The sequence below is a fragment of the Microcaecilia unicolor genome, chromosome 4, assembly GCF_901765095.1.
Source record: "Microcaecilia unicolor chromosome 4, aMicUni1.1, whole genome shotgun sequence".
NCBI classification, from domain to species: Eukaryota; Metazoa; Chordata; class Amphibia; order Gymnophiona; family Siphonopidae; genus Microcaecilia; species Microcaecilia unicolor.
The window spans coordinates 168,843,997-168,864,947 of record NC_044034.1 but is presented as its reverse complement, the minus strand read 5'-3'; the positions used below and the strand labels follow the sequence as shown (position 1 = coordinate 168,864,947).

The 20,951-nt window shown below is 46.2% G+C and overlaps 1 protein-coding gene across 1 annotated transcript in view; it reads left to right on the top strand.

The window, feature by feature from the left end:
* RAPSN (receptor associated protein of the synapse) overlaps positions 1–14,243 on the top strand; it is an 85,748-nt gene extending 71,505 nt beyond the window's left edge. The window contains exons 8-9 of the mRNA XM_030199488.1: positions 4,580–4,779; positions 13,427–14,243. Of these exons, the coding sequence (XP_030055348.1) occupies positions 4,580–4,779; positions 13,427–13,499 (273 nt within the window). The 3' untranslated portion in view covers positions 13,500–14,243. The remainder of the gene's footprint in view (positions 1–4,579; positions 4,780–13,426) is intronic.
* Positions 14,244–20,951: the final 6,708 nt, after the last annotated feature.

The following is a 20,951-nucleotide window of genomic DNA, read 5'->3' as shown; positions in this document are numbered from 1 at the left end:
ACATTTAGCTTCAGTTTACGGTCCTAACACCCCAGCACATGTCTTCTATGCACAACTTTTAGCAAAATACAAGGGGCATGCAACACTCCCGCTGATACTGGCAGGTGATCTGAACCAAACGATGGACATAGAGCTGGATAGATCCAGCCAGCAGCACCCGAGGCAGAATCCCACCACCTCGTTATTGCAGGTCTTTTGCAGGGAGCTGGGCTTGGTGGATCCATGGAGGATCTTACATGGGGAGGAGAGGGACTATACGCACACCTCCAGGGCGCATCGTACGCAGTCTAGAATTGACTACATTCTTACCACACAGGACCTCTTCCCTAGGGTCATCGAAGCTCAGATTGGCCCAGAAGAGATCTCGGACCACGCGCTAGTGTGGTTAGATGTAGAGCCGACAGCATACTTTAAGCAACAGTCAGGGTGGCGGTTCCCAACTTATTTGTATTCCTCTAAGGAATTTGAGGGCTTCCTACAGAAAAAGTGGGAGGAATATTCAGTGCATAATCAGATTCATCAGGAAGACCCAATCTTGTTCTGGTCGGCTGCCAAGGCCGTCCTCAGGGGCGACATCATAGCCTATGTTAGCGCCCGCAATAAACAAATATCACAAGGGATAGTAAATTTAGAAAAGAAATTAAGGGCAGCAAAGAAGAACTACGCCAGAGCCCCAACTCAGGTGACATATGAGCTGTTGGTGTCCACCAGGACAGCCTTAAACAGTTTACTACACGAGCGATTAACCCGATCCCTTATATATAGGAAATATAACCTGCATAAATTTGGAGACAGGGCGGCCGGGATGCTGGCCAGATTGGTGAAGGGGTCCCGAAAATCTCATTTTATTACTGCTATACGAAAACCCACGGGAGAGATATCGAATAATATGGAAGAGATAGCACAAGCCTTTCGAGACCACTTTGCCACACTATATGGGGGGAGCAGGGCGGCGGAGAAGACTGGGGGAGGAATACAGCAGTACTTACAGGAACGGGGGCTGGAGAAAATCCCGGCAGGCCGTCTGGCGCCGTTAGATAGCCCGGTAACGGCTAAAGAATTGCAAAAAGCTGTCAGCGCGCTGAAGTTGCACTCGGCGCCGGGGTCTGTCGGGAGAGTTTTATAAACTGTTGAAAATACAGACAGTGAGCCCCCTAACCGAATATCTTAACGCCGTGGTGGAGGAGGGCCGCTTCCCGAAGTATGCTAATCTGGCGACAATAAGTTTGATACCTAAAAAAGATAGGGACCCATTACAGCCCAGTTCCTACAGGCCCATTTCCCTTATTAATGTAGAAGTCAAGCTGTTGTCCCGTATACTCGCAGATAGGCTAGCGCCCCTGATGCCAATCCTTATTAAAGAAGATCAGGTGGGGTTTGTGCGGGGACGTCAGTCGGTCCTTAACGTTAGGAAACTAATAATGGCCATGCTCTCGGAGGAGAACCCTGGCACTGGTAAGATGGTGGTGAGCCTGGACGCTGAGCGCGCTTTTGACCAGGTGGATTGGGCATTTATGTTTGAAACGTTGAGACAGGTGGGCCTGACGGGGTGGGCTCTACAGGCCATAGAAACGCTATACTCCCAACCACGGGCCACAGTGCGAGTGAATGGGATTCAAATGGCAGCTTTTGAGATAGGAAGGGGTACGCGACAGGGGTGCCCCCTTTCCCCATTACTCTTCCTGTTAACTTTAGAACCCTTGTTAGCTGAAATTCGTGCACACAGCGACATTGGGGGTATATTGGTACAGGGGGTAGAACTTAAGGTCCTAGCGTATGCGGATGATGTCCTGTTGCTACTGCGTGACCCTCAGACCTCCCTAGAGAACCTCTTGCACGCCATTGATACGTACGGCAAGCTGTCTGGATACACATTGAACCAGGCAAAGTCCCTAGCCTTGCCGTTGAACGATGCAGTCCGAGATACTTGGAGGGGCCACCTCCCGTTACAATGGGCGAGTCATCAATTATGTTATTTAGGAGTACAGATTCCAATAGAGATGGAGACATTATATGACAGGAACGTGCGACCATTACTAACTACCACGAAGCGGTTATTACAGCTTTGGAGTTCCTGCCCACTCTCGCTAACGGGCCGGGTGGGGCTGGTAAATATGTTAATAATCCCCAAATGGCTATATAAGTTCCAAATGTTGCCAATATATCTGAAACAGAGGGAGGAGCGCGAACTGCATCGTCTAATACAAAATTTCTTGTGGAATAAGAAAAAACCTAGACTTCCGATACATATAATTCAGAAGCCGAAACCACAGGGGGGGGATGGGGCTGCTAAACGTACGACACCTAACAATAGCCTGTGCTATTAGAGATTGGCTGACAGACAACCACAACTTTTCAGCTACTAGTTTAGAGATGGCAATGTTCCCAACTGTGCACCTGGGATGGGCACTACATGCACCTAGTAAGGCGCTTCCTGGGAGGATGGGGAAGAGCCCTCTGGTAACCTCAGCGAGGGCGGCATGGAGATGGCTCTGCAAGAGATATCGCTTTGACTGGAGAGCGACACCCTTTTTGCCTTTGTTTCATAACCCTGACTTCCCAGAGGGCACCTCCTCAAAGACTTTTGGTCGCTGGAGACAACTAGGGATCAAATATATTTATCAGTTGGTCACGGAGGAGGGTAAGACCCGACCATTTTTAGAACTACAAAAGGAATTTAAACTCCGAGAGTCGGATCACTTTGCCTATCTTCAGGCTCAACACTACATCAGAGCCCTAGGCTGGTTGAATTTAAGCGAGGATGTACAGGATACATTGAGTTCTGATTTGACTTTGGGGGCCCAAACAGCAGTGCCTTTAAAATACCACCACAGATCCTTACAAGACTCGACAGAGAATATAGACTTTCGCACCAGTGCTCAACGTTGGGCTAGAGATTTACTGTCAGAAGTAATGGAAGAGACTCTGTGTAATTTCCTTTCATCCATCCATAGAGCTTCCATTTTTGCTCGGCACTGGGAAATGCAGTACAAATTCGCTCTCAGACTGTACATCTCGCCAGATAGAGCGATGAAGGCAGGCTTTGGAGGAGTGGGCACCTGGCCACATGTTTTGGTACTGCCCGCATGTTTTACAGCTGTGGACACAAATTTTACGAGAGATCAAGAAATATTGGGGACGTACAGTCCAGAGACATCCTCTGATGCTTTTTCAGGTCTATAAGTATGTTAAACCGACCCTTCCAGGCTTCCTGTCTTTCCTACAGAGAGCGATTTTGATGGGAAAGAAAGTCCTTTTACAACATTGGCGAGATGATAGAGCCCCAACAGTTGGTGCTTGGAGAATACAAATGATCGAACTCCTCAAACTAGAAAGACGTGGCCTTTTGGATTTGTCCTCTGAGGAGGGCAAGAGGTTTCAAAGAATATGGGAGAAATTTTGGGACACTCTGCAACCCCTTGCAAGGAGCAGAATTCTAAACTAGAGGTGTTTGGCTTTGAGTTACCGGCTGGACTTGAGGACTGAGCAGCTTGTGTTTTGGGAAGGGATCAGGGGGGAGGGGGAATTAGGTTGGGAGGTTGGGATTTAGAGAGAGATGGGGGGGCGGGAGAGGAGCAATAGTTGAGGGACAAGGGAGCAATAAAGAACAACCTGGATTCTTCTGCAATTAGCCTGTTGGTGACATTCAGTGCTTTCACTATATTCCCGCAATATTTGGGTTGTTTTGGTTGGTTCATGTGTTTAACAGAATTATGCACAAATGTTCAGCTAAACCAGAAGGAAGGGAGAGTTGGGTTGGTTGGGGGGGGTGGGGGAAAAAACAGAAAATCAGTTGACGTTGGAAGAAATGTTGATAGTTGCTTGTTGTATTAGTGCCGTGGTTGGTAGAATTGTGTTTGTATCACATTTTGCATACTATGTCAATAAACAGATTTAAACATAAAGTTAAAAATTATAAATGTAAAGAACGCTAAAATATCTTTTTCTCTTGACTAAAATGTTAGTTGAGGAGCATAGAGTAGATAAGGAGTCTATATTCCTACACAAAGTTTATACATTTTGCTGGAAGTGAGAAAGGAGGAGGGAGACTCAGGAAATACTTTGTCTCTCTAACTCCAGATATTGTGCACCCAAGGGGGGGGGGGGGGGGGGGTGATAGAGGACCTGTGCCCCCAGTTATACACACAGGAGAGATGGGGATCAGTGACCCCTGCTATTGTGTGAGAAATATGGAAGAACTGTGCCTCCCAATATTATGAACACAGAGGGAGAGATGGGGAAATTGTGTCCCTAGATATTGTGCCCTGTTATGGAAGAGGTGGTAAGGCATCTATGTATAGATGTACCCATGGAGAGGTTAGCAAACAGTATAATATGGAAATTATTTCTAGCCTGTTTTAATGATCATTGCTCTTCATTCTTCTGATATGTTCTTTTCTTTTTTCTTTTCCTTTCATCATTCCATTCTACTTATATTTATACTTGCTTAATTTTTAACCTTTTTCTTTTGTCCTGTCTCCCTCTTCCTTTCATTGTCTTCATCTTTCTCTTTATCCATCTCCCCTTTTCTTTTTCCTACTTCCTTGACCTCTTTCCTCAACCCTTCCCCCTTTCTCAGCTAAGCATGTTGAAGATTCACTGTCTGAGCGAGGGGATTTATCGCACAAAGGAGCTGCAGCAGGAGCTCCGCACACATGTTGTGCGGTTTCACGAGTGCGTGGAAGAGATGGAATTATATTGTGGAATGTGTGGCGAGTCCATTGGGGAGAAGAACAACCAGCTCCAGGCTCTGCCCTGCTCTCATTTCTTCCATCTGAAGTATGTCTTCCCACAATGAATAAATGGAACACTCAAGGCCTCTTTTACTAAGGTGCGCTATTGTTTTTAGCACGCGCTACTATTTATGGTATGCTAAACATTAGAGATGTCCACAGGAATATATGGACATCTCTAAATTTTAGTACCCCCTAAATATTAGCGCATGCTAAAAACAGTAGCACGCCTTCGTAAAAGACCCCCTTAGAGAGATGTCTCCTCCTTTTCCCCTAACAAGGAGACTGCTCTTTAATCCTCTGGTCATGAGATTGTTCCATCTGCTTTGACAATGAGACAACTTCTTGACTTCCTAACAGTAAATCAGTCCTTTTGTGCTAACAATAAGACTGCCCTTCTCCTTCACTGACTCTGAACCTGGCCCTGCAAACCAGAGAAACACTGCTCTTTTTAGCACCAATCCAATATACCCAAAATCCCTGGTCATGAAACCATGAACACATCACAAAAACCAATAACTCCAACCAGGGCTGCCGAGAGACATAGTTAGGCCTGGGGCAGAACTGGATTGCCGCAAGCTGCCTCCCCACTCGCACCACTGCTCCTGCCCGCCCCCTTACCTTTCAGTCTTTGCCTCCAAGGGAGGGGCTCGGCACCGGCAAGCCACATCCTCCATGCCTGCTCTCACGGTCTGTCCTCTCCTGCTCCTGTCCATGCTGGAAGTCAGGACCCAAAAATTGCATTAATGTGATATCATGCTAATGTAATCATCTTTGTCCTGGGTGGCGTGCAGGAGCAGGGGAGGACAAACCCGGAAGCAGGCAGCAGGAAGATGCTTGCAGGTGCCAGGCCCGGGCCCCCCCTTGGAGGCTGGGCCAGGGAATTTTGACCCCTTGCCCCCCCCCCCTTTGGCGGCCCTGACTCCAATCTAAAATTAGTGGTGTTTTGGAACATCAGATAATAGAACTCTGTATACCAGGAATAACATCTGGTTCTGAATGAGTTCAGCAGGTCATTCATTAGTCCCACTACAGAAACAGTTCATTGCTAAGACTATGCAGTCCATTTTTTCAAGAGTTTTCAGAGGGCACATAAAATCCTTCTTTAGAGTTAAAAATGTACAAGCGTCATTAAAAAAAAATAACCCCCCCCCCCCCCCCGCACATTTATTTGCAAAAGCAGCTCCCAAACTTTCCAAAATTCCACTGGTGTTTGGGTCAAAACAGATGGTTGAATTTATAAAGTTTGAGAGTTACTTTTGCAGATAAATGTGCACACAGAGTCATTAAAAACAAAAAAAAAAGCACAGAGGACTAGATTATATATATCACACCTAAAAATTCAGCGCAGAAATGAAATTTGCTTAGGTGTATGCTATAAAATTTAGGCATACTTTATAGAATAAGTCTAAATTTCTGCACAGTTTATAGAATACGCTGAGCGCCAGCCCACATGACCAAATTTAGTTGTGGTCAATTACGCCAAGTAAAACTTGGTGTATATCCTGACGCCTAAATTAATCGCAGAGAGGGTGTATTTTATAACAATGCACATAGATTTTAGAAATGCCCATGACCCGCCCATTCCACACTTATAACCATGCCTACTTTTCAACTATGCCACTTATATTTAACACACCATGTTACAGAATACACTTAGCAAGTAGTGTGTGTAAATTCTAATGCCAATTTTGCTGATAATTGGTTTTTAACATCCTATTTTCAGCACCAATTAGCTTGTTAACTAAAAACGTTATGCGCACTGTTATGGAATACATTTTGATTTCCACATAGAAATCTCAGTACGATATACAGAATCCCACAGACAATTCTGAATAATTACTTTATGTGCTTTATGAAAAGTCTTGATAAAATGTACTATATAGTCTTAGAAATGTACTATTTCTACAGTGAGATGTGGTAATGTGATTGAGGGTGTGACTTGGATTGGGCACAAACTCAAGTCTTCCTTAGCATCAGCAACAGATGAATCCAGGAACTGGTGGGTTGTATCTGCCTATCAGCAGGTGGAGATAGAGAACACTGAAAGCAATGACACTGCACGCCCAGCTCCCCGTCTCCTTAGTATATCTCTGTCTCCAGCAGGTGGTGGACTAATCCATCCCAGCTCCTGTATTCTTGGGGTGTTCCTGAGCCCTTTGGCCAGTTGAGCGTAGGGGCGTCTGGCTGAGGGTGCCGGCCTTGAGGACATACTTGTGCTGCAGGTCCCTGTCCTACCCCTACCCCTCTCTTTCTGTTGCCTCCCTCTTTTGCTGCCAAAAAAAAAATCTCTCCTCACAACTTTTGCAGCTGTCAGCCGATATAAAAAAAAAAAAAAAGAGAGAGAGAGAAGATATATAGCTTTTTTGCACTGGCTAACTTGTAGTGCAGAGAGTGAAACATAGAATTTATTTATGCCTCTGCTGGAGTCGGCTGCTTTGCTTGAACTTACTGTCAGGCTGTGGGGAGGACGAGAGTGCCATTTTGGGCTCCCTGGGAGAGTGGCCGCCGTTGCTAAGCTTCCCTCCGGTGCCGGTAAGTACCTTGCGCTCCTTGTTGTGGTCGGGGTGGGGGTTCGGCGAACGTTCACGATTTTCAGTTATATGGCCGCAGAAGTAGTTAAGAGATGTTCCCGCTGCGGCTCTCGCCGTTTGGCAGCGGGACTCTGTGTAGCACGCTGCTCTGAAGTGATGGCGGAGGCGGGAGAGCCGACTAGTGATTCTTCCTGTGTCTTGGACCATGTGGCCCATGCGGCGATTTCGGAGGTGCCTTTAGAGCCCGCATTTTTTCTTTCTATGGAGTCTTCCTACCTTCCCGCTTCGGCGGATATGGGGAGTAACAGCGCAGCAGCGGCTCCTGATTCATTTAGTGGTGCTCTTTGCCCTTCTGGGGTTGAGATGGGATTCTCCGATTTTTTTTTCTTTTACTACACCAGGTTTATTTGCTCAGGAAGGGTTTGCCTTTGGGGTCTCCTTCCTTCCCTCAGACCTCTTTGGAACCCAGGGAGACCCTTGGCTCTCAGGGGGATTTTGGTCTTAGTTTGTCTTCACAGGACTTGGCTGCTCTCCCTGATGGGTCCGTGGCGCCTGGGTCTTCCCCGCCTTTGGTGTTGCTGGGGTTGGGGGAATCTTCTAGACCCTCTAAATTGGAAGATTTTGAGGAGGGGGAGCAGGATGATCCTTCTGCGATCAGATTTTTCATCGTGAAGAGCTATCTTCCCTCATCTCCGAGGCTTTAGCAGCGGTTAATATCTCTGACCCTGAGGAACTTTCTGCGGCTGCGGTTAATCCTAAGATGGCGAGCACAAGAAAACTTTCTAGGGCCTTTCCTGTGCATGAGTCTATCCAAGAACTTATTTCCACTCAGTGCACTGACCCTGAGGGGTCTTTAAAAGTGGCTAGGGCGATGACCCAACTCTATCCGGTGGCTCCCACTACCCTGGAGGCTGTTTCTCTTCCTAAGGTGGATGCTTTGGTGATGGCAGTCACGAAGAAGACCACTCTCCTGGTTGAAGGGGGAGCTGCATTTAAGGACACGCAAGACAGACGTCTTGAAGCTTCCCTTAAGCGTTCCTTTGAGGTGGCCATGCTAGCCTTACAGGCTTCTATGTGTAGTTCTTATACAGCCAGAGCTTGTCTTTCCTGGTTTCAGCAGAGTCTGGAGCAAGAACAGGATTCAGCCTCTGGGTCCTTGGCTAGTTCTCCGATGGAGTCGGCTCTCGCTTATTTAGCGGATGCTCTTTATGATTTGGTCAGGGCTTCAGCCAAGCAGATGGCTCTGGCGGTTTCAGCACAACGTTTGCTTTGGCTGCGCCACTGGGCTGCTGATATGGCTTCTAAGCAGCATCTCACAAGGCTTCCCTTTTGTGGGAAGTTGCTTTTCGGGGAAGATGTAGAAAAGATAGTTACGGATTTGGGAGATTCTAAATCTCAGCATCTTCCTGAGGACAAGCCTAGGCCCGCTGCTAAGTCCAGTTCTTCTAGACCTCGCTTTCTGAGATGCGCCGTTATCGTCCGGGTCGTACTTCTTCCTTTCAGCATTCCAGGTTCCAGCAGAAGTCTTCCTTTCAGAACAAGAGATCGTCTGGATCTCCCAGCAGAGCTCAGGCTGCCAGTCGGCTTCCCCAATGATGGGGTGCAAGTCCATCCCTTGACTGTTCCCCTAGTGGGTGGGTCGGTTATCCCTATATCGCGAGGTGTGGACCACTATAACGTCAGACAAATGGGTCTTGGATCTTATAAAAGACGGCTACAGGTTACAGTTTGCCTTTCCTGTCGGAGATGGATTTTTGGAGTCTCACTGTGCCATGTCTTCCAGGAAGCAGGCCATCCAGGATACCCTGCAAACGCTGTTGGATCTCGGGGTGGTGGTCTCTGTTCTGCGAATTGAATGGGGCGCCAGCTGTTATTCAATCTACTTTGTCGTCCCTCGCAAAGGGAGTGCCTTCAGGCCTATTCTCAACCTCAGGAAAGTGAACAAATGCCTCCGGGTTTGTCACTTCCGTATGAAGACAGTACGATCGGTGATCTCCTCTGTTCAGCCAGGAGAGTTCCTCACTGCCTTGGATCTGAAAGAGGCCTATTTACACGTTCCCATTTGGCCTCCTCATCAAAAGTTTTTTCGCTTCGCAGTTTTGGGACGTCATTTTCAGTTTTGCGCTTTCCCTTTCGGCCTAGCCATGGCGCCTCATACCTTTTCCACGGTAATAGTCATTGTGGCGGCCTCTCTTCGGAAAGAGGGAATCAAAGTTCATTCGTATCTTGACGATTGGCTCATTCGGGCGGATTCTGTTCAGGAAAGTTTGACGATGACCTCTCGAGTCATCAAGTTTCTTCAGTTCCTTGGCTGGGTGATCAACTTTCCCAAAAGCTGTTTACTTCCCTCCCAGATGTTGGAATACCTGGGAGTTCTGTTTGATATGGCTCAGGGATGGGTCTTCTTGCCAGAGAGCAGGAAACTTAAGCTTTGTTCTCAAGTTCGCAGTCTGTTGCTGTCCTCTCGTCCTTGAGCTTGGGATTACATGCAAGTTCAGGGATCAATGATGGTCACTCTGGAAGTAGTTCCGTGGGCAAGGGCTCACATGTGACCTCTTCAACACACCTTGTTAAGTCGCTGGCCTCCCATGTCTCAGAATTATCTTTGTCAGCTGACGTGGCTTCCGAAAGATGGCCTGGTGGCTCTGTGCCAACAACCTTCAGAGGGGGATGCCTTTGGCGTCTCCTCCTTGGCTGATTGTGATGATGGATGCCAGTCTCTCGGGCTGGGGAGCTCATTTTCAGCAGATGGCTCAGGGACAGTTGTCTCAAACAGAGGCACAATGGTCCATCAACCGTCTGGAATTGAGATCAATCAATCTAGCTCTCAGGAACTTCTGGAGGGTCAAGCGGTTCGAGTCCTATCAAACAACACTTCGGTGGTAGCTTACATAAATCGTCAGGGAGGCACTCAGAGTGTAGCTTTGGCCTCAGAAGCGTCCAACCTGCTTCTTTGGGCGGAAAGCCATCTTCTTTGTCTTTCAGCGGTGCATATTGCGGGTCAGAGAAACTTGCAAGCTGACTTCCTCAGCCGGTATCTTCTCAATCCGGCGGAGTGGGAACTATCGACGAAGGCCTTCCATCTAATCTTGTCAGCAGTGGGGCATTCCGGTGATGGGTCTCATAGCGAGCAAACGGAATGCAAAAGTGCCCACGTTCTTCAGCAGAAGGTGGGAGTCAGATTCTGCAGGTCTAGGTGCTCTCTTAACAGCCTTGGCCAACAGTTGGTCTCCTCTATGTCTTCCCTCCTTGGCTTCTAATTGGATGCCTGCTGCATTGAATCAGGATTCATTGGGGTCTCGTAGTGTTGGTAACCCCAGACTGGCCTCATCGGCCTTGGTATGCCGATTTAATGCGCCTTCTTATGGAGTCCCCGCTGCGGCTTCCGGTTTTTCTGGGGTTACTTCATCAAGGCCCAGTTCAGATGGAGGATGTCTCCCGCTTTGGTCTTACGGCTTGGCTCTTGAGAGGGTGAAATTGAGGAAAGAAAGGTTATGATGATTCGGTGATTGCTACGTTGCTACGCACTCAGTCAACTACAGCTTATGCCTGGGTGTGGCGCACGTTTGAGGCATGGTGCGCTGACCGTGCTTGGTCTCCCTTTAAGGCTTCTGTTTCTCAGATTTTAGCCTTTCTGCAGGATGGTCTAAAAAAGGGACTGGCTTATAACTTTCTTCGGATGCAGGTGGCTGCTCTAGCTTGTTTGCGAGGATGCCTAGCTGGTGTTTCTCTTACAGCTCATTTGGACGTGGTGCATTTTCTGAAAGGTTCGCTCCACCTCTGTCCTCCTTTTTGGTGTCCTTGTCCATCTTGGAAGTTAAATTTGATCCTTAGTGCTCTTCAGGGCAGCCTGTTTGAGCCGTTGCGTACCACTTTGGTGAAAGATCTAACCTTGCAGTCGGTATTTCTTGTGGCTATTTGCTCGGCACGCAGAGTTTCGGAATTGCAGGCTCTGTCATTTCGTGAGCCCTTTCTGCAGTTCTCGGAATCTGGCGTCACCTTGAGAACGGTTCCTTCCTTTTTGCTTAAGGTGATATCAGCCTTTCACTTAAATCAGCCTCTTTTTCTCCCTTCTTTTCAAAGAGCGGAGTTTCCTGATCATTTTGCTCAACTGCATCTTTTAGATGTTCGTCATTCGTTAATCCAGTATCTGCGATTGACTAATGAATTCTGGTTCTCAGATCATTTGTTTGTTCTCTTTGCTGGGCCCAGACAGGGTTACACAGCTTCCAAAGTGATGATTGCTCGTTGGATTAAAGAAGTCATCTTTTCTGCATATCTGCTGAAAGGTTCCTTTCCTCCAGAAGGTTTGCAAGCTCATTCAACTCGTGCGCAGGCAGCTTTTTGGGCGGAGATTGCAGTTCTCTCCTTGAAGGACATTTGTCGGGCAGTTACTTGGGCTTCGCACCATTCGTTTGTTAAACACTATAGGTTTGATGTAGAGGCAAGGAGGGATGCATGTTTTGGAATGGTGGTGCTCTCTCTTGGAGCGACATCTTCCCACCCTGTTTAGGGATTGCTTTGGTACATCCCGCCAGTTCCTGCTGTGGATGCTAAGGAAGATAAAATTATGTCTTACCTGATAATTTTCTTTTCTTTAGTCGCAGCAGATGAATCCAGGATCCCTCCCTGCTTCCTGATACCTCGCTGTGTTTGTTGGCATTCGCAGACATTTAAGCAAGATCGAAGAAGAAGAAGAAGTTGACAGAAGATGGTGAATTTTAACCGTCCATTCGACTCCTTTGAGTTCCTGGAGTCATACTTTATTACGTTTTCAAGTTGTTTATGTTTGGCTTGTTGCTGTTTTGTTGTGAGGAGAGTGTTCTTTTTCTGTCTCCTTTTTCTCTGCTTTGGGATACGACCTATACTGAGGAGACAGGGAGCTAGGCGTCCAGTGTCACTGCTTTCAGTGTTCTCTATCTCCACCTGCTGGTAGGCAGACACAACCCACCAGTTCCTGGATTCATCTGCTGTGACTAAAGGAAAGAAAATTATCAGGTAAGACATAATTTTACCATACACACAGGGTTGCAAGCAGAAAGGAAAATACCTTATTGTTTGACACATGTGCACCCTGTTACTTCACAGGCTTATGGCCAGCCTCTTTATTTCTCTCTTTCCTCACATCAAAAGTAAATACTTTCTGAATGCAATTCAAGGTCTTCCCACACAAACTCTTGAAGCCTTAAACTTGAGCCACACCACTTCCCTGGTCTTCTCAGGTACTACAGCTCAGCTTAGTCCTCTTGCCTCAGGGCCTCCCTCCTGGAAGCCTCTGTAATTCTGTTCTGCCAGAGAGGTTTTGACTCCAGCCTGCTCTGAGCCCCGTCCCTGTGAATCAGCCTCAGCAAACTAGCGCCACCTATTCTAAGATGCGCTAAGCTGCACCAGTGAAGGAGTGTTTCTAAGGAAACCCAGACAGTATTACTAACATACAGAGTTCTATTATCTGATAGTCACACATACCACTAAATTTAGCTTGGGGTTATTGGTTTTTGTGATACTTTCTTAGCCCCTGAAATCCAAATTTCTCCTTCTCACCTTTGGCAATGAGACTGCTATTTCAATTCTCAATAGTAAAGCAGTCATCTTCCTCCTAAGAATGACGCAATTCCTTCTTCTCAGACAATAAGGAATCTGCTGCACCTTCTCTCTCTTAAAAATGAGATTGCTCTTTTCCCTAGGTCTCATTATTTTATGAGACTCCTTTTTAGTTCATACATAATGAGACTGGTCCTTCTTCTTCACTGCAAAACCCAAATCATGTGACTATCCTTTTTTCCTCCTGAAAATTAAACAACTTCTCTGTCAGTGAAACTGCATTCCACTCCTTAAGGAATAAGATTGCTTCTATCAGAGACAACTTTTTCGCTTCCTTTGACACTGGCTCTGCATCTTCAGTCTCCTCCCTGACAATGAGAGTGCTTTTATTGATCACTTCCAGAGACTGCAGTATTCACACTCTTCTTTCATCAATCTTAGATTCTTTTTCATGTCAAATAAGAATTACATTTCTTGTGTATCCCACAAGTTTTGAAAAAAAAGAGATTGTTCTGTATTATCTGGAAAGCTGAGCTCTTCTGGATGGACGACTTCTTTACACACTGAATGGATATTTCCCAGTAATCCACGCAACCACTTATATATTTTCTCTTGCAGATGCCTCCAGACCAATGGGACACGTGGCTGTCCAAACTGTCGCCGCTCTTCTCTGAAACCAGGCTTTGTGTGACTGCCACTTTACAAGGCCCCTTCTGCCGAGAGAGCAGTGTTTCTGACTCAGGGTGATGTGGTCAGCAGTCAGCAGAGTGCAAGATATGTCTAGAAGGAGCATACTTGGATGGAAGGGTTAGTCCTAGCATGGACAGGAGAGCCCTTCGTGCCATTGGATGAGGGGGCCCTGCCCACACAGGAACAAGTGGTCATGAATTCCTTCACTGCAAACACCACACCAGTTTTCTGATGCAGGAAGTCTCAGTTACCAGTGAAGTCTGAGACATATATGCTTGGTTATCACACTACAGAAAATCAATAATCACCATGCTGTATCTCCCCAGCTCTTTTTCTTTTTATACTGAATCTTATGAAACATGTCCCAAAAACATATTTCCATGCTGTTTTCAATGAGAAAAACTTGGGACTAGAAGTGTATGTAGTGTTTTGGTTGGGAGATGACTCTGGTGAGTTGAAGGGATATAGCATCTGTGCCCTTCTTGGCATGGCTATGGAGACAGCACATTCCCATGGTGCACTGCAGGCACCCTGAGCAAGCTGATTCTTGTATTCTATGGCATATCACTGTCTTTACAGGAAACTCAGCGTGATCCTATCTCCTCATGTACAGAATTAGTATTTACATTGTATAAAGTCAAATTAATGCCATCATTTTACTTATTTGTACTCTATTGGGTTTTTTTAAAAGTCAGATTATATATAGAAGATATGCTCTATTATTGCATATGTGTGATATGTTTACATAAGTATTGCCATACTGGGACAGACCAAAGGTCCATTAAGCCCAGCATCCTGTTTCCAAACAGTGGCCAATCCAGGTCACAAATACCTGGCAAGATCCCAAAAAAGTACAAAACATTTTATGCTGCTTATCCCAGAAATAGTGTATTTTCCCCGAGTCCAATTTAATAATGGTCTATGGACTTCTCCTTTAGGAACCTGTCCAAACCTTTTTTAAACTCTGCTAAGCTAACCGCCTTTACCACATTCTCTGTCAACAAATTCCAGAGGTTAATTACATGTTGAGTGAAGAAAAATTTTCTCCGATTTGTTTTTGTTTTTTTTTTACCTTTTTTTTTTTTATTCAGTGAATTTACTAATTTGTAGCTTCATCACATGCCCCCTAGTCCTAGTATTTTTGGAAAGCTTAAACAGATGTGATGTGTGTATAGCATGCCTATCTTGAGTTGAACTTTGGTTTAAGGAAGTGGAACATTACATATATGTGCATCTCTGCACACGAGGATAGTTAGAGTGGAATTTCTCAAAGTTTTGCTGTAGTGCAAAAATTGCTGAAATTTTGGCTAGATGTTGTTTCCCTACTGAAGATTCTGAGATATTCTCATTGAAACAAATCTTTGAGAAATGCCTCCATTGTGTACAAACACACAGTTCTTTCTGTATGTTTGTCTCCATTGTGGAGATAATTCTATAACTGTGTGTCTATATATAGGTGTGCAGAGGGCGCCTGATAGGCAAGTTCAGTTTATTTGATATACCTCAAATATTACAAAAATCTATGCAGTTTAGAAAGTCAAATAAATAGATGTTGGGGGGGGGGGGGATTAGTGAGTTATGAAACGAGACAATGCAACAAGACAGAATCACATAGAATATTATATAGATTCATATGCACATAGGTGCAATCACTTATATCAGTCGCAGAGCTGGAGTAAATAAATGTGTTCATTTAAGTGCCAGTGATACACACATAACTTACAGTATTCTATAAGTTACACATATAAATGTGTCCCACTCAGACTCTGCCTATGTGTATGCCACCTGTAAAATACACTATGTAAGATATGAATGTATTACAGAATAGCACATAGGTGCATATGTTTGCACGTATGTGCATGTATTCAAATATTCTAAACATTTATGCACAAATTCCACCATGTGGCATGGAGGAGTAGCCTAATGGTTAGTGCAGTGGCCTGCGAACTAGCAGAGCCAGGTTCAATTCCCACTGCAGCTCCTTGTGATTCTGGGCAAGTAACAAACCCTCTATTGCCCCATGTACAAAATAAGTACCTGTATATAATATGTAAACTGCTTTGAGTACAGCATAAGTACATAAGTATTGCCATACTGGGAAAGATCAAAGGTCCATCGAGCCCAGCATCCTGTTTCCAACAGTGGCCAATCCAGGTCACAAATACCCGGCAAGATCCCCAAAATGTACAAAACATTTTATACTGTTTATCCCAGAAATAGTGGATTTTCCCCAAGTCCATTTAATAATGGTCTATAGACTTTTCCTTTAGGAAGCCGTCTCCAAACCCTTTTTTAAAACTCCGCTAAACTATACTGCCCTTTACCACATTCTCTGGCAATGAGTTCCAGAGTTTTAATTACACATTGAGTGAAGAAAACTTTTCTCCAATTCGTTTTAAATTTACTACATTGTAGCTTCTTCGCATGCCCCCTAGTCCTAGTATTTTGGAAAGCCGTGGGACAGACGCTTCACATCTACCCGGTCAACTTCACTCATTATTTTATAGACCACTATCATATCTCCCCTCAGCCGCCTTTTTCTCCAAGCTGAAGAGCCCTAGCCACTTTAGCCTTTCCTCATAGGGAAGTCGTCCCATCCCCTTTTATCATTTCATCGCCCTTCTCTGCACCTTTTCTAATTCCACTATATCTTTTGTGAGATGCGGCGACCAGAATTGAACACAATATTCAAGGTGCGGTCGCACCATGGAGCGATACACAGGCATTATAACATCCCCATTTTTGTTTTCCATTCCTTTCCTAATAACACCTAACATTCTATTTGCTTTCTTAGCTGCAGCAGCACACTGAGCAGAAAGTTTCAACGTATCATCAATGACTACTACTACTACTACTATTTAGCATTTCTATAGCGCTACAAGGCATACGCAGCGCTGCACAAACATAGAAGAAAGACAGTCCTGCTCAAAGAGCTTACAATCTAATAGACAAAAAATAAATAAGTAAGCAAATCAAATCACTTAATGTGAACGGGAAGGAAGAGAGGAGGGTAGGTGGAGGCGAGTGGTTACAAGTGGTTACGAGTCAAAAGCAATGTTAAAGAGGTGGGCTTTCAGTCTAGATTTAAAGGTGGCCAAGGATGGGGCAAGACGTAGGGGCTCAGGAAGTTTATTCCAGGCGTAGGGTGCAGCGAGGACAAAAAGCGCGAAGTTCTGGAGTTGGCAGTAGTGGAGAAGGGAACAGATAAGAAGGATTTATCCATGGAGCGGAGTGCACGGGAAGGGGTGTAGGGAAGGACGAGTGTGGAGAGATACTGGGGAGCAGCAGAGTGAATACATTTATAGGTTAGTAGAAGAAGTTTGAACAGGATGCGGAAAACGGATAGGGAGCCAGTGAAGGGTCTTGAGGAGAGGGGTAGTATGAGTAAAGCGACCCTGGCGGAAGATGAGACGGGCAGCAGAGTTTTGAACCGACTGGAGAGGGGAGAGGTGACTAAGTGGGAGGCCAGCAAGAAGCAGATTGCAGTAGTCTAAACGAGAGGTGACAAGGGTGTGGATGAGGGTTTTGGTAGAGTGCTCGGAAAGAAAGGGGCGGATTTTACGGATGTTGTAAAGAAAGAAACGACAGGTCTTGGCGGTCTGCTGGATATGAGCAGAGAAGGAGAGAGAAGAGTCAAGATGACCCCAAGGTTTCGAGCTGAGGAGACAGGGAGAATGAGAGAGCCATCAACAGAAATAGAAAACGGGGGGAGCGGGGAGGTGGGTTTGGGGGGGAAAATGAGAAGCTCGGTTTTGGTCATATTTAATTTCAGGTGGCGTTGAGACATGCAGGCAGCAATGTCAGACAAGCACGCTGAATCTTTGGTTTGGATGCAAGGTGAGATATCAGGGGTAGAAAGGTAGATTTGGGAGTCGTCAGCATAGAGATGGTAGGAAAAGCCATGGGATGAGATTAATGAACCAAGGGAAGAAGTGTAGATAGAAAAGAGGAGGGGACCAAGAACAGAACCCTGAGGTACGCCGACAGGCAGAGGGATAGAAGTAGAAGAGGATCCACCAGAGTGAACACTAAAGGTGCGGAGGGAGAGGTAGGAAGAGAACCAGGAAAGGACAGACACCTAGACGACACCTAGATCCCTTTCTTGGTCCGTAGCTCCTAACGTAGAACCTTGCATGACTTAGCTATAATTCGGGTTCCTCTTTCCCACGGGCATCACTTTGCACTTGCTCACATTAAACCTCGCCATTTAGACGCCCAGTCTCCCAGTCTCGTAAGGTCCTCTTGTAATTTTTCACAATCCTGTCACGAGTTAACGACTTTGAATAACTTTGTGTCATCAGCAAATTTTAATTACCTCGCTAGTTTGTCATATGCCCCCCTCATTCCAGAGCTCTCCTTCATTTGAAAAGGCTTTCTTCCTGTACATAAATGCCCCTTGAGATATTTAAATGTTTCTATCATGTCTCCTCTCTCCCTCCTCTCTTCCAGTGATACATGTTGAGGTTTATAAGCCTGTCCCTATAATTTTTGCATCAAGACTGCTTACTAATTTCATAGCCGCCCCTCTGGACCGACTCCATCCTGTTTATATCTTTCCGTAGGTGCGGTCTCCAGAACTGCACGCAGTACTCCAAATGAGGCCTCACCAGACACTTATACAACGGCTCTATCACCTCCTTTTTCCTGCTGGTCATGCCTCTCTTTATGCACCCAAGCATCCTTCTGGCTTTGGCCGTCGCTTTTTCTACCTGTTTGAAAGCTTTAAGGTCGTCAGACACAATCACCCCCAAGTCCCGCTCTTCCTTCGCACACTGAAGCACTACACCCCCTATACTGTACCGTTCCCTTGGATTTTTGCGACCCAAGTGCATGACCCTGCATTTTTTGGGATTAAACCTTAGTTGCCAAATATCGGTCCATTCCTCTAGCTTCGCTAGGTCCTTCCTCATGTCATTCAAGTAAGATTCCAGCGGGGAAAGGTGAGAATGGGTAAGTGACATCACGGTCCGAGATGGCTGCTTGATCGTGTGGCTCCACTGGGGCTGATGTTTTCTTGAGCAAATTTCACTATCTAAGCAGGCTATTCGAGCACGGAAAAGGCAGGAGAGTGACGATCCCAGGTTAAGCCGCCGAAAAAAGCCTTGGAACAGTTCCTCTTCACACCGGAGAGGTGCGAAAAATCGAAAGGAGAAACAGTGGAGCCAGGGCGGAGAGAAAGAAAGATAGCGTCTCTGCAGGCTAATCCAGAAATAGAAAGGCCCTCTGACGGCATGGAGGAAGCTACCAATGTCACAAAAGCCGATCTGGTGGGCTGGTTTCAAGATTTAAAAGCGGACTTTGTGGGGATCAGGAAAGATGTGCAAAACGCCTTAAAAGATATTAGGATTTGTCCAAGGTCCAGGGCTGGTTTTAGACAGGCTGGGGCCCAGGGCAGAAATTAAGGAGGGGCCTCCTCCCCCAATCTTCCCGCCCACTACTGCTGCCACATATGAAACAACTTTAAATGACTTCTTCACATACAAAACACAGACAGGCCTTCACCAAATACAGAACAAGGGATCAGAAATTAGAAAAATGGAAATATGAACACCAAAACTGAAACGTGGCAAGTACTGTAACACTAAAGAGATAAAAACAGAAATGAACTTCCTTTTTGTATTGAACTCAATTGGTAGCATCACTATGGGGGACCTGTTCCCCCCCCCCCCCTCAGACCCCTTAAAATTAGCCATCACCCTTGCTGTGGCTGGCAGGGATCCCCAAGTTGTGCCCGCTGAAGTCCACCTCCTCTGCTCCGGCAGCTGGTGGCTGTGTCTTTAAGTTGCTGCCGCCACTATTGCTGCCCCCCCCCCCCCCCCATGCATGCTCAGTTTTCATGTATGCAGAAAAAACAATCATTCACGGCCGTAGGTCAGCAGTGGCAGCAGTAGCTCGGGGGGGGACACTGCCACTGGCTGCAGAGCTTAGATCCCTGCCAGCTCAGGTATTTATATTTTGCATTCAGGTGGGGGGAGCAGGATTCAGGGAGAGAATTTGGTGCCCACCCACTAGTTCAGCCTTGTTTCCCCTTCAATCAACCATCTGGCTATGCCAATGAACACAATACAAAGTCATTTGTGATACACAAATTCCTTTGCTGTCTGGACAATTTTTTTTCCATCATGTTGGTCCCAGTTTCTTCGTCTTCTGCTAAGTCTTTTTCCAGTGACTTCTGTCTATTTTTTTCTTCTCTCTCCTGTCTTATACTTTTGCTACACCTATCTGACATATTGATCCTTCCCTTATCTCCCTTTTTTCTTTTCAGCCTCTCTAGCCACTCAAACTTCATCTTCTTTCTCACCCCTCCTTCTTTTAACTTTTCAACTACCTATTAACTTTCCATATTCTTCTCTCACTCCTTAGCTGTCCCATTTCCCATCGCTCCTTCCCCCAGCCTGCTATTCCCTTCCATCTACCCTCTATTACTACATTTCTACCTCTGTATTCGCTATCCTCCTTTCACTAATTATCTTGCCATCCCTTCTTGGCCTGTCCCACATGGTTCTGCAATTTCCACTATTTCCACTCCCTCCCACTTTTGGAGCCCAATATTTCCTCTCCCTATTCCCCCCCACCCTCCCACCACCATGGCCTAACATTTCCCTGTCCCTTTTTCTCCACACCCCTATCATCTTCCTGTCCCATCTCTGTACCCTCCTGCTCCCCCCCCCCCCACCCCATGGTCAATCATCTCTCTTTCTCTCTCTCCCCTCCATGGCCAACATGGCTCCTTCTCTCTTTCCTACTGCTGTTGTTCCCCTCAAACCCTATACCACATAAGCTAGCATCTCTCCCTACCTCCTCCCCTTCCATTGTTCAACACCTGCCTCGCTTTCTGAGATGCGCCGTTATCATCCGGGTCGTACTTCTTCCTTTCAGCATTCCAGGTTCCAGCAGAAGTCTTCCTTTCAGAACAAGAGATCGTCTGGATCTCCCAGCAGAGCTCAGGCTGCCAGTCGGCTTCCCCAATGATGGGGTGCAAGTCCATCCCTTGACTGTTCCCCTAGTGGGTGGGTCGGTTATCCCTATATCGCGAGGTGTGGACCACTATAATGTCAGACAAATGGGTCTTGGATCTTATAAAAGACGGCTACAGGTTTACAGTTTGCCTTCCTGTCGGAGATGGATTTTTGGAGTCTCACTGTGCCATGTCTTCCAGGAAGCAGGCCATCCAGGATACCCTGCAAACGCTGTTGGATCTCGGGGTGGGTGGTCTCTGTTCTGCGAATTGAATGGGGCGCCAGCTGTTATTCAATCTACTTTGTCGTCCCTCGCAAAGGGAGTGCCTTCAGGCCTATTCTCAACCTCAGGAAAGTGAACAAATGCCTCCGGGTTTGTCACTTCCGTACGAAGACAGTACGATCGGTGATCTCCTCTGTTCAGCCAGGAGAGTTCCTCACTGCCTTGGATCTGAAAGAGGCCTATTTACACGTTCTCATTTGGCCTCCTCATC